This window comes from Chlorocebus sabaeus, chromosome 8 (assembly GCF_047675955.1).
Source record: "Chlorocebus sabaeus isolate Y175 chromosome 8, mChlSab1.0.hap1, whole genome shotgun sequence".
NCBI lineage: Eukaryota > Metazoa > Chordata > Mammalia > Primates > Cercopithecidae > Chlorocebus > Chlorocebus sabaeus.
In genome coordinates this window covers 112,913,293-112,930,561 of record NC_132911.1, presented here as the reverse complement: position 1 = coordinate 112,930,561, position 17,269 = coordinate 112,913,293, and the positions used below count along the sequence as shown (strand labels likewise).

Below are 17,269 nucleotides of genomic sequence, written 5' to 3'. Positions count from 1 at the left end.
AGTAAAAAGGAAAGTTACATTATGACCAGGTAGGGTTTATTCTGGGAACTCAAAGCTGATTTTGTTATTCAAATATCATCAATCAGTATAATTCACCATATCAACAGACTGAAGAAAAATATTTGATCATCCCAGTAGTTGCAGAAAAAGAATATGAAAAAAAAAATTGTTCGTTTATGATAAAAATGCTCTGCAAACTAGAAATTGAAAGAAACTGCCTCATCAGAAACCCAGGAGTTAACACCATACTTCGTGATAAAAGACTGAAGGCTTCTGTAACAACTGGGAACAGGCCAAGATGTCTGCTCGCAGTACTCCTGTTAAACATCATGCTAGGAGTCCCAGGCAGGCAATGAGGCAGGAAATAGTAGTGAAAGGCATAAACAGTTATCAAGAGATTCTGATACCACCATGAAAAAAATGAAACCAAACACCTTTTAGGCATTGTCTTAAAATAATGCTCATGTTCAGTTTCTTTATCCACTCTTAGCTTGGACTCTTTGAACGGAAATGTAAACTTGTTTTCCTTTTGTGGCATCTGTCCAACTTAAGAAGTAGCAAACATCTGGCAGTGGCATAATCTTTATTTAGCTGTATGAAATACTCAGTTTTGAAGTAAAAACTAGGGAGGCTAGAATTTATTAAGTCAAGTGAGTATCACATAGTCTCTTACTACATACAGAAAGAAGTAAAGAATTCAACAATTCTTGCCAGGCACCAGTGGCTCACACCTGTAATACTAGCACTTTGGGAGGCTGAGGCAGGAGGAGTGCTTGAGTTGAGTTCAGGACCAACCTGGGCAACATAGTGAGACCTCTCATCTCTCCAAAAAAAAAAAAAAAAAAAAATTTAAAAATTACCTGGGCATGGTGGTGTGTGCCTATAGTCCCAGCTACTCAGGAGGCTGGGGCTGGAGGATTGCTTGAGCCCAGGGGGTCAAGGCTACTGTGAGCCATGAATGTGCCACTGGACACCAGCCTGGGTGACAGAGTGAGACCCCATCTCAAAACAAAAAAAAAACAAAACAATTCTTTACATATCTCATTTTTTAATGGGATTCTTGTGTCTCACTGTAAATTATATGTAGTTACTGCCATCAAAAAATTGACTAGTTCGTTTACTTTGGATTTTAAACTTTAAGGTACTTGGTTTTGAGTATATGTTAAAAATCCAAATCTTATTTGAACCATGACTTTGTCCCTTTTCAGGTTCAGATCCATTTACTGAGGAATATATGCATTATAGGAAGATACAAAATTGAAAGCAATAAGCATACATTTGTAACCACTGATAAAAATAGAGTTTATATGACAAAATGACGAGTAGAACAATGAATTCTGTATTTCTCATTTTTGAAATGGTGCAAGAGTATAGAAATTTGTCTCCAATATGCTGGGATTAAGTCGGAATAACTGTATGTTATTTTTATAGCTGTTTACACATTTCTGAGACATAAAATTGTATAAGAACTGTGAGCTACAGGAATATTGCTTGAAAACTGCTATGCTTTCCTGTTAGTGTTACTCATCTCATTCTTAAAATTTGAAATGCCATTAATATACAAAACAAAATATTTTAAGAATGCTGGAAGGGTAATAATTAACATTAATACTTATTAAGGGCTTTCCTAGACAGGTAATAATCAACGTGAACACTTATTAAGTTCTTTCTAAGTGCCAAGCTTTGAAATATACTGTTTACTCATCATAACAATTGTGAAGTGAGTATTATTATTACCGTATTTATAGGGTGAATAAAATGGTTTAAATATCCTACCCAAAGTGATAGCTATCATCCTCAAAGAGCATATAAGTGAAATGAAGAGACAGACTCTATGGGAAAGGTATAAATAACTAGTTGCAATACATGATTTCTTTTTATTAGCATTAGGGAAAACTTCTTGGAGGAGAAGATGCCATTCACATATGGCATAACGTATATAATGGACAGGATATGCAACGGGTTAAAAAAAAAACATGAATAAAGGAATGGGGAAATAGAGGAGACAGTTTTGTAAATTGTGATCCAGTTTTCCTAAATGTTATGTTTTAAGGAAAGTAATAGTGAATATTGAAAAGTATGCTGGGGTCAGTTGTTGAAAAGCTTTCAAAATGCCATTTAAGGCAATTTGGACTTTTTTTTTTTCCGAACATTGGAAAGGTATAGGGGGAATTTGTTGAGAAACTAAGATTTCTGGAAGTGAGAACTAAAAGGCACAGAGAACTATGTACTTAAAATCTAGAAGCTCTTGACCCTAATTACCCTCTGTTAGGTTAAGAACCTAATTATGAGATTTTTGCCTTACAGAATCTTCAGCCAGTTATTCTAACTGTAAAATAGATAAGTCCCAAATCTAAAGATAGTCTTGGTGAAGATATTACAAAAATAATCACTTTTTACATAACATTCATTAAAAAAAAATTTCTCTACAATATGAAGAAAAAAAGGCAGACTTCTAGTTCTCAAGAAGAATTAGCGTTGTGAGATGGGTGATATGTTAGGTTGCTGATGTTGCTGCAACAAATTGCTACAAGTTTAGTGCTTGAAAACAACACAGATTTATTCTCTTACAGTTTGGGAGGTCAGAAGTCCTAAAATGATTTGTAGGGACTACATTCATTCTGGAGGCTCTAGGGGAGAATCCATTTCCTTGCCTTTTCTAACTTCTGGAGGCTGCCTCCATTACTTGGCTTATGGCCCCATCCTCCATCTTCAAAACCAGCAGTATATCATCTTATAATCTCTGTGTATCCCCTTGATTTTGTTGTTATCTCACCTTCTTTGTCTGTGGCCCTCCTCCCTCCCTAAGAACGCTTTTTAATACATTGAGCCCACCCACATATTCCAGGATAATCTCTCCATCCCAGGACCTTGAACTTAATCACATCTACAAAGTCCCTTTTGCCATAGGTAACTTATTCACAGGTTCCAAGGGGTTTAGATGTGGACATCTTTGGAGGACATTATTCAGTCTGCCACAGGTGGTATGCAAAAATATTCATCTAATATGATTAGTAATTTGATAATAGTAACATATATGATGCTGGGGTTCTCGGAATTAAAGCAGCTCATATAACCATGAGAGTGGGAGAATTCTGGGAGCAACTAATGGTTGAATTGAGTCTTAGAGGATAAGTGGGAATCTTATCAGGTTAAAAAATACAAGGAGTCCAAACAGAATGCCATGTCAAAGGTATGGCAAAGACAAACTGCATGAAATTGCTAGTTTCATAATTAACAACACTTGACACAATCGTCATAATGGAAATATGTGTAAAGTACGTGGCTGCTGAAGTGAAGAAACAGATATCTAAGTCAGAGTGAGGGACTCATAATAAGGCACCTACCTTCATTCTCATCCTCTTATTTTTCATGATTGATCTCCCGTGGTGGTCACCTTTCACTTGTTGGCTCAGGGTCCTCTGTTCTTTTCTCACTGCTGTCTCTTCAAGTATGGATGGACCAGAGATCATTCAGTTATATCAATCCTCATAATATTCAGTACATTCTTAAGGCACTTGGCTCATGAAAGTAGATGTGTTTTTGTGAAAATATTATTTTGACTTTTATTTTAGCTGTTGTTTTTCTTCTGTGAAAGCCCTTGGTTAAAAAAAAAATAGACTATCAGAGTTGGGGTGCAGGGAAGAGAGCTGAAGCAGTGTAAGGTCCATTAAACCTTATAATAATAAAAGCCCAGTTAGGTAGTGGTGACTGAAAATAAACCTCTTCTATCCATTGATCATCAGGAGTAAGGAGAGAAAAGAAATAGTCTGTGGTCTGTGTGTGCTGGCCTTCTCCCCTTGTTTTGTAGAGAGCTAGCACTGGCTCTACTCAAAAGCCCTATTTCCCTGGCGTTGCTGGGGGAGCAGAAGGTAGGTTGCTCTGACACTGTATTCTCCTGTGACCAGTAGCTTGTGTTGTCACAGCTTTACCAATAATAGGTCCTCTTGCTGGAGAGCCACTTCACAGCTTTCCCTATTGAATTCAGGTCAGGTCTCCACTTCTTACTTTAGCCCAACATTTTACTGTTCTCCAGTATGCTCACAAACTCATAGAATCAATTCAGTATTTATTAAATACTGCACGTATTTTATATTTTCTACATTTGATGTGATTTTCGTTGATATTCTGTTTCATATTTTCAACTCTGATAATAACATTTCTCATAAAGAAGACTATCCTTACAACATATCTTCATTTAGAAAAAGTATTTCTATAAATGAAATTCAGTAAGTTTCAGTTTGATAATTTTGTATTAAAATGAATTTCTGTAGGCATCAATATTGCAATAACAATTATTGATGTGTTACAATAACAAATGTTGACATTATTGACATATTGACATTGATACCTTAATTAAGCAATATGTTAAAGTAAATAATTTATAAACAGATGTGAGTGTGAATTCCAGCATTGTGGTATTTCTCTTTAGCCTAGGACAAGTTACTCAAGCTCTCCAAGCCTGTTCTTTCATCCCTTAAATGAAGATAATAATAGCCTTGTGTGTTGTTGAGAAGATTAATATTTATAAAATGCCTGGCATGTAGAGTGTGCTCATAAATTCTGGTAGTGTCATTATTCCTAGTGATTATTACAAGTAAGCATTAGTAAACTTCATGTGTATATTCTATGGTTTAAAAATAGTCTGCTTATAAAATTGGTGCTTTATATCAGCAGTCCCCAACCTTTTTGGCACCAGGGACCAGTTTTGTGGAAGACAGTTTTTCCATGGGCCTATGGGAGCTTGGTAGGTGGTTTCAGGATGAAACTGTTCCACCTCAGATCATCAGGTATTAGTTAGATTCTCATAGGGAGCACACAGCCTAGATCCCTTGCATGTGCATTTCACAATAGTGTTCACGCTGCTATGAGAATCTGATTCTGCTGCAGATCTGACAGGAGGTGGTGCTCAGGCTGTAATGCTCCCTTGCCGGCTGCTCATCTCCTGCTGTGTGGCCCAGTTCCTAAAAGGCCACTGACTGGTACCAGTCTGCGGCTCAGTGACTGGGGACCCCTGCTTTATATCATGTTTTAAACTATTTATTAACAGGTAAGAGGTAGTATATCGCATGGTGATTAAGAACATATTAGACTCTGGATCCAAATTTCAGCTCTATGACTTATTGCCAGGCTGATCATCGACAAGTTACCTAAATGCCTTGTGCATCACTTTCCTCAGCTTTAAAATGAACGTAACAGTAGCAAATTTATCTCAGGGATATTATGAGGAGTCAATCAGATTAAGTATATAAAAAGTATGAAGCAGTTGCTGAAACTTAATGCTGGCTGTCAGCCTCTGCCATTGTTATTGTTGTATTATTAATGTGTTGTTGGGTAAAAAAGTTTTTTTTTAAATCACTTTGTAGGTGAATCTTGGAAGCAACCAGTACCTTTTCTCTGTCATAGTGGATCCTAAAGAAATGCCCTGCTTCTGTTTACGCCATGATGTTGATGCCCTACTCTGGCAACCACACTCCAGCAAACAAGATGATATGTGGGAGCACATCGCAACTTTCAATGCTTTAGGTATAAAGCAAACTCTTTGACATTTTCCATGAAATCAAAACTACAGTCATCATTCATTTAAACTTCATTCCTTTTTTTTTCTTTTTAATTTGAGCTGTCCTGATTACATTTAGATTGATTTGTGCTATGATTTGTTTTCTTGTACTAGCGGATGAGTGTTAGCACTGTTGGAACATTTAGACTAATCTGTTTTTATGCTTATACAGAAGATCAAGACAGAATAGAAATGAAAGTGGTTATCTAACCATTTGAATTATTCTAATAAGTCATTTGCTTTTTCTAATTCTGTAAGCCATATAATACTGGAGTCTGAACAAGGAGCTTGATAATACCCTACATGGAACTTATATTCAAGTTTCTTCAGAGTAATCTTCAAAAACATCATAGAATTCCCCTAAGGTATAATGCACATTAGGAGACATCTTTTGTCAAAATTAAGACAAAAGAGAGCCATTATAATGAAAACACTTATGGAAAGCGGTGATAAGCAGAAATTAAATTTATTTGGTAGGATAAAAGGAAAAAAATCGGTTTTAAAATTAGGGCTTGAAAATGTTTAAACTACTTAATTGTAGATGTATGCAATCATTGATTTTTTGTCAAAATGCATTAGTATTGTGTGACAGAAATTTTTTATGTGAATTAGCCACAGTTATTGCTTTATTGAAAGGTTATTTTAAACTGGCAGCAAGAAGTGAAAGTATGTATTTTGATGGCTATATATGCACAACCCTAATAGTAGAAGAAATTTATTAATTATCCCTTATAGTTAATAATATAGGCTGCTAAACTGGTTCAGACACCAAATGGATTTTTATGACCTGAAGTACAAAGTTTGGTTGACTAATTTAACCATATAATTTTTAACCTCCCTACTATAATGCTATTTTTTAATTATCTATACTTTAGTCAGAAGAAAGCTCTATCATATTATCTTTAGATGCTCAGATCTTCTATTTGTATCCCCAGATCCCCTATTATAGAGGAAGTCTATGCTTAATTCTAAGTTAAATCAACGTTACATTAGATATGTACTCTTGAAATATATACATTATTCTGTCAAGGTTAGCCTGGATAGCTACTTCAAACTATTTAAATAGGTATCTAAATCTTCACTTTTCCCACTTCAAACCCTGCTTAATTAAAAACAATATTGATCTGCATGTGCTCAGTAGTTCCTTTGCTTATTCATTGTTTGATGAGATCTCAATTTTAATTAGTGTTTTTTTTTTTTTTTCTTTTTTTTTGAGACGGAGTCTCGCTCTGTCGCCCAGGCTGGAGTGCAGTGGCGCGATCTGCGCTCACTGCAAGCTTCGCCGCCGGGTTCACGCCATTCTCCTGCCTCATCCTCCCGAGTAGCTGGGACTAGAGGTGCGTGCCACCACGCCCGGCTAATTTTTTTTTGTATTTTTAGTAGAGACAGGGTTTCACCATGTTAGCCAGGATGGTCTTGATCTCTTGACCTCATGATCCGCCCGCCTCGGCCTCCCAAAGTGTTGGAATTACAGGCATGAGCCACTGTGCCTGGCCTATATTTTTATTTTACATGATCTTAAATATCTAACATGTACTAACCATGTCACAATCTGAAAATCATAATTTATATTTCGGAACATAAATGTTGTTTTAATCCAAAAAGATACTTTTTAAATGTGTACATGAATTAAGATAAGATTAAGGATTTTTTCAGTTTAGAGACTTGAAATTATTTTTTAGGTTATAGTGGTCAACATTCTACTTCTGGGGCTGAAAGTACAACAAAATCCGGTTACAGTGTTGGTATTGTTGTGTAAAAATATCACTAACATTTTAGGGATAATAAGAGAATGCATCACGAATACTAGTACATTCAGGGATACATTATGAACAGAAACCTAAAATAACTTTGTGATGGTATCCTATACACATTTTCCAATTTATTTAAGAGGAAAAAAATGATTCTGTGATGCCATATCTGTAATTCATGAAGCTAAATATTAAATTGGCACTTAAAGATATTTGTCATGTAGTTAGTGTTTTAGATTTTAGAATTTTAGTGTTTGAATTATTCATGGAAATTAAATGAAACTATATTATGCTTTTCTTGAAGAGAGAAAGCTATATCTGTTTTGTTCCTTAAGAATTAAAGTTGTATTTTTGTACCATTTGGGAGAGACTGATTGTGGCTAATCATTAATGATTCAGAATTATATACCTTATGGTATATATTTTACTTGGGCATTTTAATTTGTAATAAACTTTGCAAAATATTAAATGTTAAATCATGATTTTTCCCCTTCTGTTTAATATGTAGTTTTTCTTTTGTTTGTCTCATATTCTTGGCAGGCTATGTCCAAGCATCAAAGAGAGACAAAAAATTTTTTGCCTGTGCTCCAAATTACTCCTATGCAGCCCTTTGTGAGTGCCTTCGTCGAGTATTCATCTATCGTCAGCCTGCTCCCATGTCCACTGTACTTTACAACAGAAAGGAAGGCAGGCAAGTAGGACAGGTTGCTAAGCAGCAAGTAGCAAGCCTGGAAACCAATGATCCTATTTTAGGATTTCAAGCAACAAATGAGAGATTATTTGTTCTTACTACCAGAAACCTCTTTTTAATAAAAGTCAATACAGAGAATTAATTATTCTAACATATTGGCTTCTTTGTACTGGAAAAGTTTTCAGTGGTACCTGGAGGTCTGGACAATATACTATAACCTCTTAAGTTTTAATGTGCTAAATATATCTTGTATGATTTTTTATTTTTTAAATAACATTGGAAATATATTCAAGAGATTGTGATTCTCTAGAGCTATAGAATGAAACTGCAGATTTAGAGAACATTGGTTTCTGTAAAAAAAAGAAAATAAAGATAGTACTAGCAAGTATACTTTTTAAAATAGGCTAGAACCTCATGTTTTATATGAAAGATGTACAATTCAGTGTTTAAAAATAAAAATATTTATTGTGTACTCTGTTCATTGATAAGTTGCTATAGTCTGTACCTATAAAATGTACAGGATAATAGTTAAATGTTGAGTATTGTACATATGTATTTAAATGGATTGAATAGCTGAGTCTACATGGAGGGAGAAATGTTAGAGGACAGCAGGCCTAATATTTTTTAAGTTTACTGAGAGACTTCAATTATTATTTTCAAATTAAGTACAGCTTTATGTAACTTTCAGCCAATTGCTCTGCCACAGACATAGACAGAGAGAGATAAGATTTCACATTATCCATCACTGCGAAACAAACCACACCAAAACTCAGTGGTTTAAAACAAGGACATTTATTATTTTTCACAATTCAGTGAGTTGGCTGTCTCTGCTCTACGGGGCCTCTCAGCCTCCAGAAGGCTAGATGGGTGTTCTTTCCATAGTAGAGAAAACATCCTAAGAGAGCAAGCTCCAATATGCAAGAGCTTATTGATCCTGTACATCTATCATATTTACTAATGTTCCGTTGGACAAAGCAAATCACATGGCCAAGTCTAGAATCAGTATGAGGGGACTACACAAGCTGGCAGATAGCGGGTGGTATGATTCATTGAGGGCCACTGATGGAACAATCTACCACACAAGGACAAATTATAATTTGTCCTTGTAGCTCTCTTTATTTTTCTAACAATTTAAACAAAATAATCCTGTTTATATGTTATACTTTTTTGCCACAAATTTTGTTTTTTCAAACTTATCTTTCCAGGTTTGTTTTAGTATGTATGTACCGGGAAAGTTTTATTATTTTTTATAACATTTCAAGATATGTATCTTATATAAACCTCAAGTTGGATTTTATATTTTAATAAGGAAGTTAAGACCTTAATTTAAGAGGCAGAAGATTAAGATAAGAAATATAAGATAGAAAATATTTTTGCTAACATATCTTTTGCCTGTCTGGGCAAGTATTTGACTCAACTAAATTTTAATGAATGAATGTTTGAGAGACGGAGAGGAGGAAAAGAGATGAGGATTACATACATGTTCTAAACCCTTTGTCAGAATGCAGTTTCCTAGAGAGTATTGGGGTGCTAGGTAAAAAGTTAAGAAAGGTCCTGAGGACTGGTATTGACAATTGGAGTCCTAATAGTACTCTATTAGTATTAGGAAAGAGAGACTAGGTACCAAACGTCATGAGATCATAGACATAGAAAACTGTATAGTAACCAAAAACCAAACAGTAATATTTCCAGAACTTTTTAGTATTGTTGTAAAACTTCATGAAACAAAAGACATTTAAACAGTGAATTATTAAAAATCTTTATTTTGGGAAAGTAGATCTACATTTTCGCTAAAATTTTCCCCAAAGATAATAAATATCTTCTTAGGGAATGTAAGAAAAATGTATAATAAAAATGTGGTGCTTAATTAACCATGACTATGTATATATTGCAAATATTAGTAATCAGTATTCTTTGTGCATGTGATTTTTTTGCATGATTAATGTTGAATTGAAAGCTCTCAGGATAATTAATCCTAAATGTTGTTGCATGTTGACGTATTTTAAAAGATGAATAGGCCTAGAGCAGTGATTTCAAGCTATTTTCTTGAAATGTTTCAGGGATTCCATAAACATTTAACTCAGCTTAAACAATGTTCTAAGATACATATACTTAGAACATTGAGGTATATACTACAAGTGCTAAGAATGTAGTACCTTATATTTTTGTTGATTTTTATCATGTTATAAATAGGAATTTATAAAATGTGTATGATAGTAATAAAGTAGTATTTTGTTTTGCATATAAGAGTCATTTAACAATATTTGCTCTTTTAACACATTTAAGCATCAACTATTCACCTTAGCATGATTTTTTCAGTATTAAGGATAATGTATTACTAAGGATAAGAAGACAATTTACATTCTAATTATTTTCAGGTAAAATTTCTTTTTAGAAAAAAAAAGAGGAGAGGGTAGCATGGAGTGGTTGCTTTCCTGCTAAGGAAGTCTGACCAAAGCTGGAACCTTGGAGACTACCCACAAGAGTCAGGTAGAGTAGTTGCCAATGGGAAGAGTTAGAAAAAAGAATCAAAGTGTCAAGAAATTAGGAATGGTTAACAGTGTTAAAAAAAAAATACTCTTAAAGTACATTCATCACATTTCTACATAAAAGGGAAATGACTGTACAGAACAAGTTAAACCATCATTACACAGGAATTTCAGACATTTTGTGTTATTAACTATAGAAAAGAACAAATGGTAAGTTTATGTATGGCAAGTCATACAAGAAGGCAAAACTTTTACTCATCACTTATTATTACTGGAAGAATATTCTAGTTACTTCTTAGTAGTAAGTGTGTCTTACTGAACTAATAGGTGAGCTGGTAAAAAAAAAAAAATTGGCCTAATGATGGAAGTATAGAAGTAATAAAGCAAAGAGAAGGAAGGCCTTCTAGAATTGGTAAGAAAGAATAAATGCACAAAAAGAGCCCAAAGTAAAAGGTACCCAACCGGATATCAAGATATATCATGAAGCAGTAAAAAGAGGTGGCGTCATTGCATTAGTAAACAAAATAGACAAACATTTAATCATCCTATACTTACAAGAAGAAAGTATCTATATTCTCAAGGTTGAGAAGGCTTCTTAAGATCCAGAAGGCAAAAATATAAGAGAAAGGATCGATGAATTTGATCATTACAAAATATGAAATTTCTTTATGACCTACTTTTGGTAAAAGATAAAGCAACAGACTGAGAAAAGATATGTGACTCATGCATAATACATGAATATTAAAATCTAGAACAAAGGACTATCATTTAATAAAAAAGCAAACAAATTATACAAAAGGAAAGCAGACAAAAGATATGAACAGTTAATTCACAGAAAAGAAAATAAAGATGGTCAGTAAAGCTACAGTAATCAAGACAATGTGGTATTGGCACCAATTCTGACAAATAGATCCATAGATCAGAATAAAGAGTCCAGTTAGAGACTCAGACACATATGGTCAGTTAATTTTAGTCAGAGATATTTCAATGAAGAGGTAATACAAAATGCAGAGATAATTTGATGGAGAAAAGATATCTTTTCAACAAGTGGCGCAAAAACAGTTGAGTATTCATTTTTGCCTTTATGATAGCCTAAATAGTGGCCACCCAAAGATATCCAGTTTCAATCCCTGGAACATAAAAATAGAACCTTATGAAGACAAAGAGTCTTTGCAGAAGTGATTATAATGAGGATCTTTACATGGAAAAATTTTCCTGAATTATCGGGGGTGGACCCTAAATCTAATTGCAGTGTCCCTTATAAGAGAGAGGCAGAGTGCGGTTACAAGCACAAAGAGGAGAAGCTTATGTGAAGATGGAGTGTAAAAGGCCACAAGCCGAGGAATGCTAGAGCATGCTGGCAGCCACTAGAAGCTGGAAGAAGCAAGAAATAGGTTCTCCCTCAGAGCCTCTGGATGGGGAATGGCCCTGCTGACACCTTGAGTTTGGTCTTCTGGCCTCAGAACTGTGACAGAATGCATTACCACCAAATTTGTGGTAATTTCATTACAGCAGCTATAGGAAACTAACACAGCCTTGTATCAGAATTTACTTAAAATGGATCATGGACCTAAATGTAAAACCTGAAACTGTGAAACTTCTAGCAGATAACATAAAGGAAAAATTTTGTAAGGCTAGGTTAGGCAAAGATTTCTTGCATGTGACACCAAAAGAGAAAACTGATAAATCATACTTCATCAAAATTAAGAAATTATGTTCTTAGAAAGGCAGTGTTGTGACAATGAAAAGCCACAGACTTGGAGAAAACATTTACAAATCACTATTTGATAAAGGACTAGTATCCAGAATGTATAAAGAACCCTCAGAACTCAATAATATAATAATCAAATACATAAATTTTTTATTGGGCCAAAATATTGAACAGATACATCACACAAGATGAATGGCAAGTAAGCATGTGAAAAGGCAGTCCACGTTATTAGTCACTGGGAATGTGCAGATTGAAAGCACAATGTGATATCACTACATAGCTATTGAAATCCTTTATTTGAAGACTGACCATACCAGATGTTGGCAAACATACGGAACAAATGGAGCTCTCAAACACTGCTGTTTGGAATATAAAATGGTAGAATCACTTTTGAAAAGAGTTTAGTGGTTTTCTAAAATGTTAAACATGCATCTTCCATGTGACCCAGCCATTCCAGTTACCTATTCTTTTACCTAAGAAAAGTGGAAGTATATGTCTATTCAAAGATTTGAACAGAGCAACAGCATTCATAGCAGTCAAACCTCAGAATAAGTCAAATATCCGTCAACAGATGAAGGGCTAAATACATTGTGCTATGTCCATGCAATGGATTATTACTCAGCAATAAAAAGTATCAATATACCCAACATAGATGAATTGCAAAGTAATTATGCTGAGTGAAGCCAAAGTACATACTGTATGCTTCAACTCAAAATTCTAGAAAGTGCAAACACATAGAAAATAGGTTAGTGATTGCCTGAGTGGGAGAGATTTGAAAGATTATAAATGGGCAGAGAAACATTTTAGGTAAAGAGATATCTTTATTATGTTAATTATCATAGTTCGTGAGTGTATACACAAGTTAAATTTTATTAAAAAGTATACCTTAAGCATTCTGTTTTGCACATCAGCTCCTCAATAATGCTTTTTAAATTTTTTTAAAGATTATTGAATCTTACCAAAATTTTCTTATTGATTTAATTTCTGCTTTTTAATTTTTTTTCTTGTATTGCAATGGCATTTTAGTGCGTGTTTCCTATATTACGGGGATCAGCATCCCTTCCCTTTTATCTTGGAAGTATACCCATTCCCCTTATTTTGGAAGTATACCGTAATTTCTTTCTAAGCCCATATATTTGTGTGTTACTGACTCCGTCCTTGGCATCGTGTATAGAGAACATTATTAAGGCTAAACCAATCAGTACTTTTGAGAATGCAGAATCCCTGGTCACGGTGACTGGTTCATAAATGGGCAGTTGAGCCATTTAGAAACAGTGATTTACAGTGAGAATTTGCGGTGATTTCTGGGACAAAGCCTTACCACTGGATGTAAGAATAAAAGAATATAAACAAAACCACATTTGTCACTGCAATAAGGTGAGAACTTCTCAAAATAGGGAGCCAGCAAAGGATGGCACTAAGAGACTGAGAAAATGGACCTTGATAATGTCATCTAGTCCTACCAAGCAATTCTGAAAACCAGCCGTTCTTAGAATTTTGGATAATGGGAGTCATTAAGTTTTCTTTTTCCCTAAGTCAGTTTAGGTCAGATTTTCTGTTACTTGTACTCAGAAGAGGCCTGATTCTATGATGGAAAATTCGTTTAATGTATGACTATACTCTTCACATTGAGACTTTATTCTAGATTTTTATATCATAGTCTGTGGATGAGAATTACTGATATTTTAATCCACATAGGGGTTCAATAGATACGTTACAAACGATTTTTAAATGGGGGAATTTTTTTCGCTTTAAAATAGTTTAGCAACTCCTCAAAAATGTATGTTAATGAAAGGAAATTTAGAATCTGTTTCTTTGGTACCAGGGAGGGAAGATAAAATTAAATGTATGCGATCTTTCAATCCTGAAGCTGTGTTTTCTGACTTCAGTATTTTCCATGCACCCAGTCTACAAATTTTTTACTCCAAACAGGAAAAAAAAAATCTGTAACATATTACATTTTTAAGCCATTTAAATTTTTTCTACTTCTTCAACTGACGTTTTTTTAAGTGTTTGAGATTCACTTTTAATGCTTGCCAGAATATCCAGTATGAATCTCTTAATGCAGGAAAAAATGATATCAGGTAAATATTGAAGAAGATTAAACATACTCTTGACATTGGAATATTGTTCTCATATCTGCCGTCTGTTTTTCACAAAGAAAATATAGTTTGACCTACAAAGTTAGTACAGTCACTGAAATTTATGGAATGAAGAACTCTCAGAAAACTATTCTAAAGTCCTTTACTAAGTAGTAAATAAACATTCTGTGTTTTTCTTTTATCTGCAAATATATGCTTACTTAGAGGAAAAAGAGAAGGATGAAGATTATCTTAGTGGAGGCAGAAGGTAATATAAGCATAAAGCATACCCCTACGTAGGTTGATATAATAGGAAGTTAATTAGTGGTGCCTCAGGAACCCAGCTGAAATCAGGTGTGAGGAAAAATAACTGAGATTTCAGACAGTATGGAAAGCTGCTTTGTAAGAGTCTGGCAGTTTTTCGAAAGGTTGACAGTTAACGATATAACCCAGCAATTCCTCACCTAGGTATATACCTAAGAGTAATAAAAACCTGTACACATATGTTTATAGTAACATTATTCATAGTAACCAAAAAGTATAAACAACCCAAACAGCCATCAACTGACCAATGAATAAAATGTGGCATATCTGTACAGTGGAATATTATATAGCAATAAATGAATGAAGTACTGACACATACTACAACATGGATAAACCTTGAGAACATTATGCTAAGTGAAAGAAGCCAATCATAATAGGCTACAGATGGTAGGATTCCATTTATATGAAAAGGCAGATCTCGCTGGGCATGGTGGCTCACACCTATAATCCTAGCACTTGGGTAGGCTGAGGAGGGCAGATCATTAGAGACCAGCCTGGGCAGCATGGCAAAAACCCCACTTCTACCACAAAAATAACAAATATTAGCCAGGTATGGTGGCACATAACTGAGGTGGGAGGATCACCTGACCCCAGGAGGTCGAGGCTGAAGTGAGCTGTGATTGCACCACTGCACTCCAGCCTGGGTATCAAAGTGAGACGTTGTCTTTAAAAAAAAAAAAAAAAAAAAAAAACAGATCTGTAGAGACAAAGTAGATTAGTGTTTGCCAAAGGCTTAGGGGCTACAGTGGGGGAGGAATGGAAAGTGACTGCTAATGGGTATAGGGCTTATTTTGGGAGTGACAAAAATTGATTGTGGTGATGACTGCACAACTCTGGTTATATTAAAAACCCTTGGATTATATACTTCAGTAGGTAACTTGTTTAGCTTGTGGCTTCTGTTTCAAGGAAGCCGTGTGGAAACAACAAAAGCATGAGATAAGAGCTAAAATAAAAAGATTGAGGTCATCTTCCATGCTAAATATGAATGGGTTTCTAAAAATGTATTAGTATTTTTGCCTTCAACTTTGTTGAAACATCATATTTTTAAAGAAATTTGAATTTTATGGTAGGGAAATTATCCCTACAGTTTTATTAGGGAAACCAGATAAAGTGGTGATTCTCTCTCTTGCCAAAAAAGTATTTCAGAGGAAATACTTTTCCTATAATATTAGGAGGAGTTATTTGGACAAAACATTTTCTTGATTTTTGTTTTTGTTATTCTGATATTTACGTGTCATTTAAGACTGTGAGTCTGTAGGAAATGATTTTAAGCTATCAGCATTTTTGTTCTTGATGACATGCACAGTCTATGAAAACCACAGAAAACACTCTACATATCTTGTTTAGGAGTGCATTCACCAAAATTGCAGTGATCCTAGAAAAATGTATCTACTGACTTCAGGACCCCTATGAGATATGTGCCATCTAAGGGGTTTTAGTGTTGGAGTACATTTTGATATTTAAAGTTTTTCTGAACATGTTATAGTTTAAATTAGCACCTCTGAGTTTATCATTTATACATGTTCCATAATGAATAATTTAAACCAATAATAAGAATTACGAGTGCTTAAATGTCCACAGTCTAGTTGAAAATCGTTGCAGTGTGCCTGGGAGAAATATCACAAATTATACTTAAGGATATGAGGCCTATTAGGGCATTGGAACAGGGGGAAAGCATTAGCGAGAATGCATGTACTCGAGTTTCTCATGATCTAGAACTTACAATTTTCTTTGTCTTTCTCTTCTTTGCTCCCTCTCTCTTCCTCCCCTTCATCCTTTGTACTCTCGTCTCTCCCCCTCCTCCTTTTTCTCTCTCTTCTCCACTTATCGCTGGCAACTACTGCCTTGGCAGAGTTTTCCCCGTTCCTTAACCCGGACACTCATCTGCCATATACCTACCAGGAAAGATCTAAGATACCATCACTAACAGAAAAATAGTGTAACGAGAATGCATTTGACTGCTGGTATTTTCAGATCACCTCCTTACTACATAAAGGGCAAAATATACCTGTTTATACTTGTGTTAGCATAGAGAATTGTTAGCAGGGAGAATTCTTTGTTACCAACATCACATGGCAAAACGACTGTAAAAAACTAATACTCCTGTAACTGAGGGTGAAGGTCTTAGATAATGAGAGATGCTTGACATGTGAGCAAAATATGGGGAAGCAGTTTGAAAGAGGAGATTGGGCATCAAAAGGGCCAGATCTCATAGTTACCTAGTCGGCTTTATTACCGATATTACGGTATGTGTGGGAGGAAACTGTATTCAGATTATTCTTGTTGTGCATAATTATGGATGTATTATACATACACATACATATGTGTATATACATCCATAATTATGCACATAATATATGTGTATGTGTGTGCATATATATGTATATACATTCATAATTATGCACAACAAAAATCTGCAGTTCAGACCTCCTGGGTTCCTTGTATATGTAACTATATAACTATAGTTATATATCACTCTATATAACTATATATAGAGAGATATACACACACGTGTATATATATATAATCTGGAACTGAGTCATGTTGAGTATTATAGCTATTATTTGTGGAAAAATAACCAAAATTTCTTCAAAGACAGTGACTGTTCCTTCCTTGATTACATATTTCTTTTTTTAGCTGAAGAATTGGTTTGTTAGATTTC

At 34.7% G+C, this 17,269-nt stretch overlaps 1 protein-coding gene across 1 annotated transcript in view; it reads left to right on the top strand.

The window, feature by feature from the left end:
• The window catches only part of NUDCD1 (NudC domain containing 1), an 89,848-nt gene extending 81,374 nt beyond the window's left edge, over window positions 1-8,474 (top strand). The window contains exons 9-10 of the mRNA XM_008001359.3: window positions 5,367-5,526; window positions 7,852-8,474. Of these exons, the coding sequence (XP_007999550.2) occupies window positions 5,367-5,526; window positions 7,852-8,144 (453 nt within the window). The 3' untranslated portion in view covers window positions 8,145-8,474. The remainder of the gene's footprint in view (window positions 1-5,366; window positions 5,527-7,851) is intronic.
• Window positions 8,475-17,269: the final 8,795 nt, after the last annotated feature.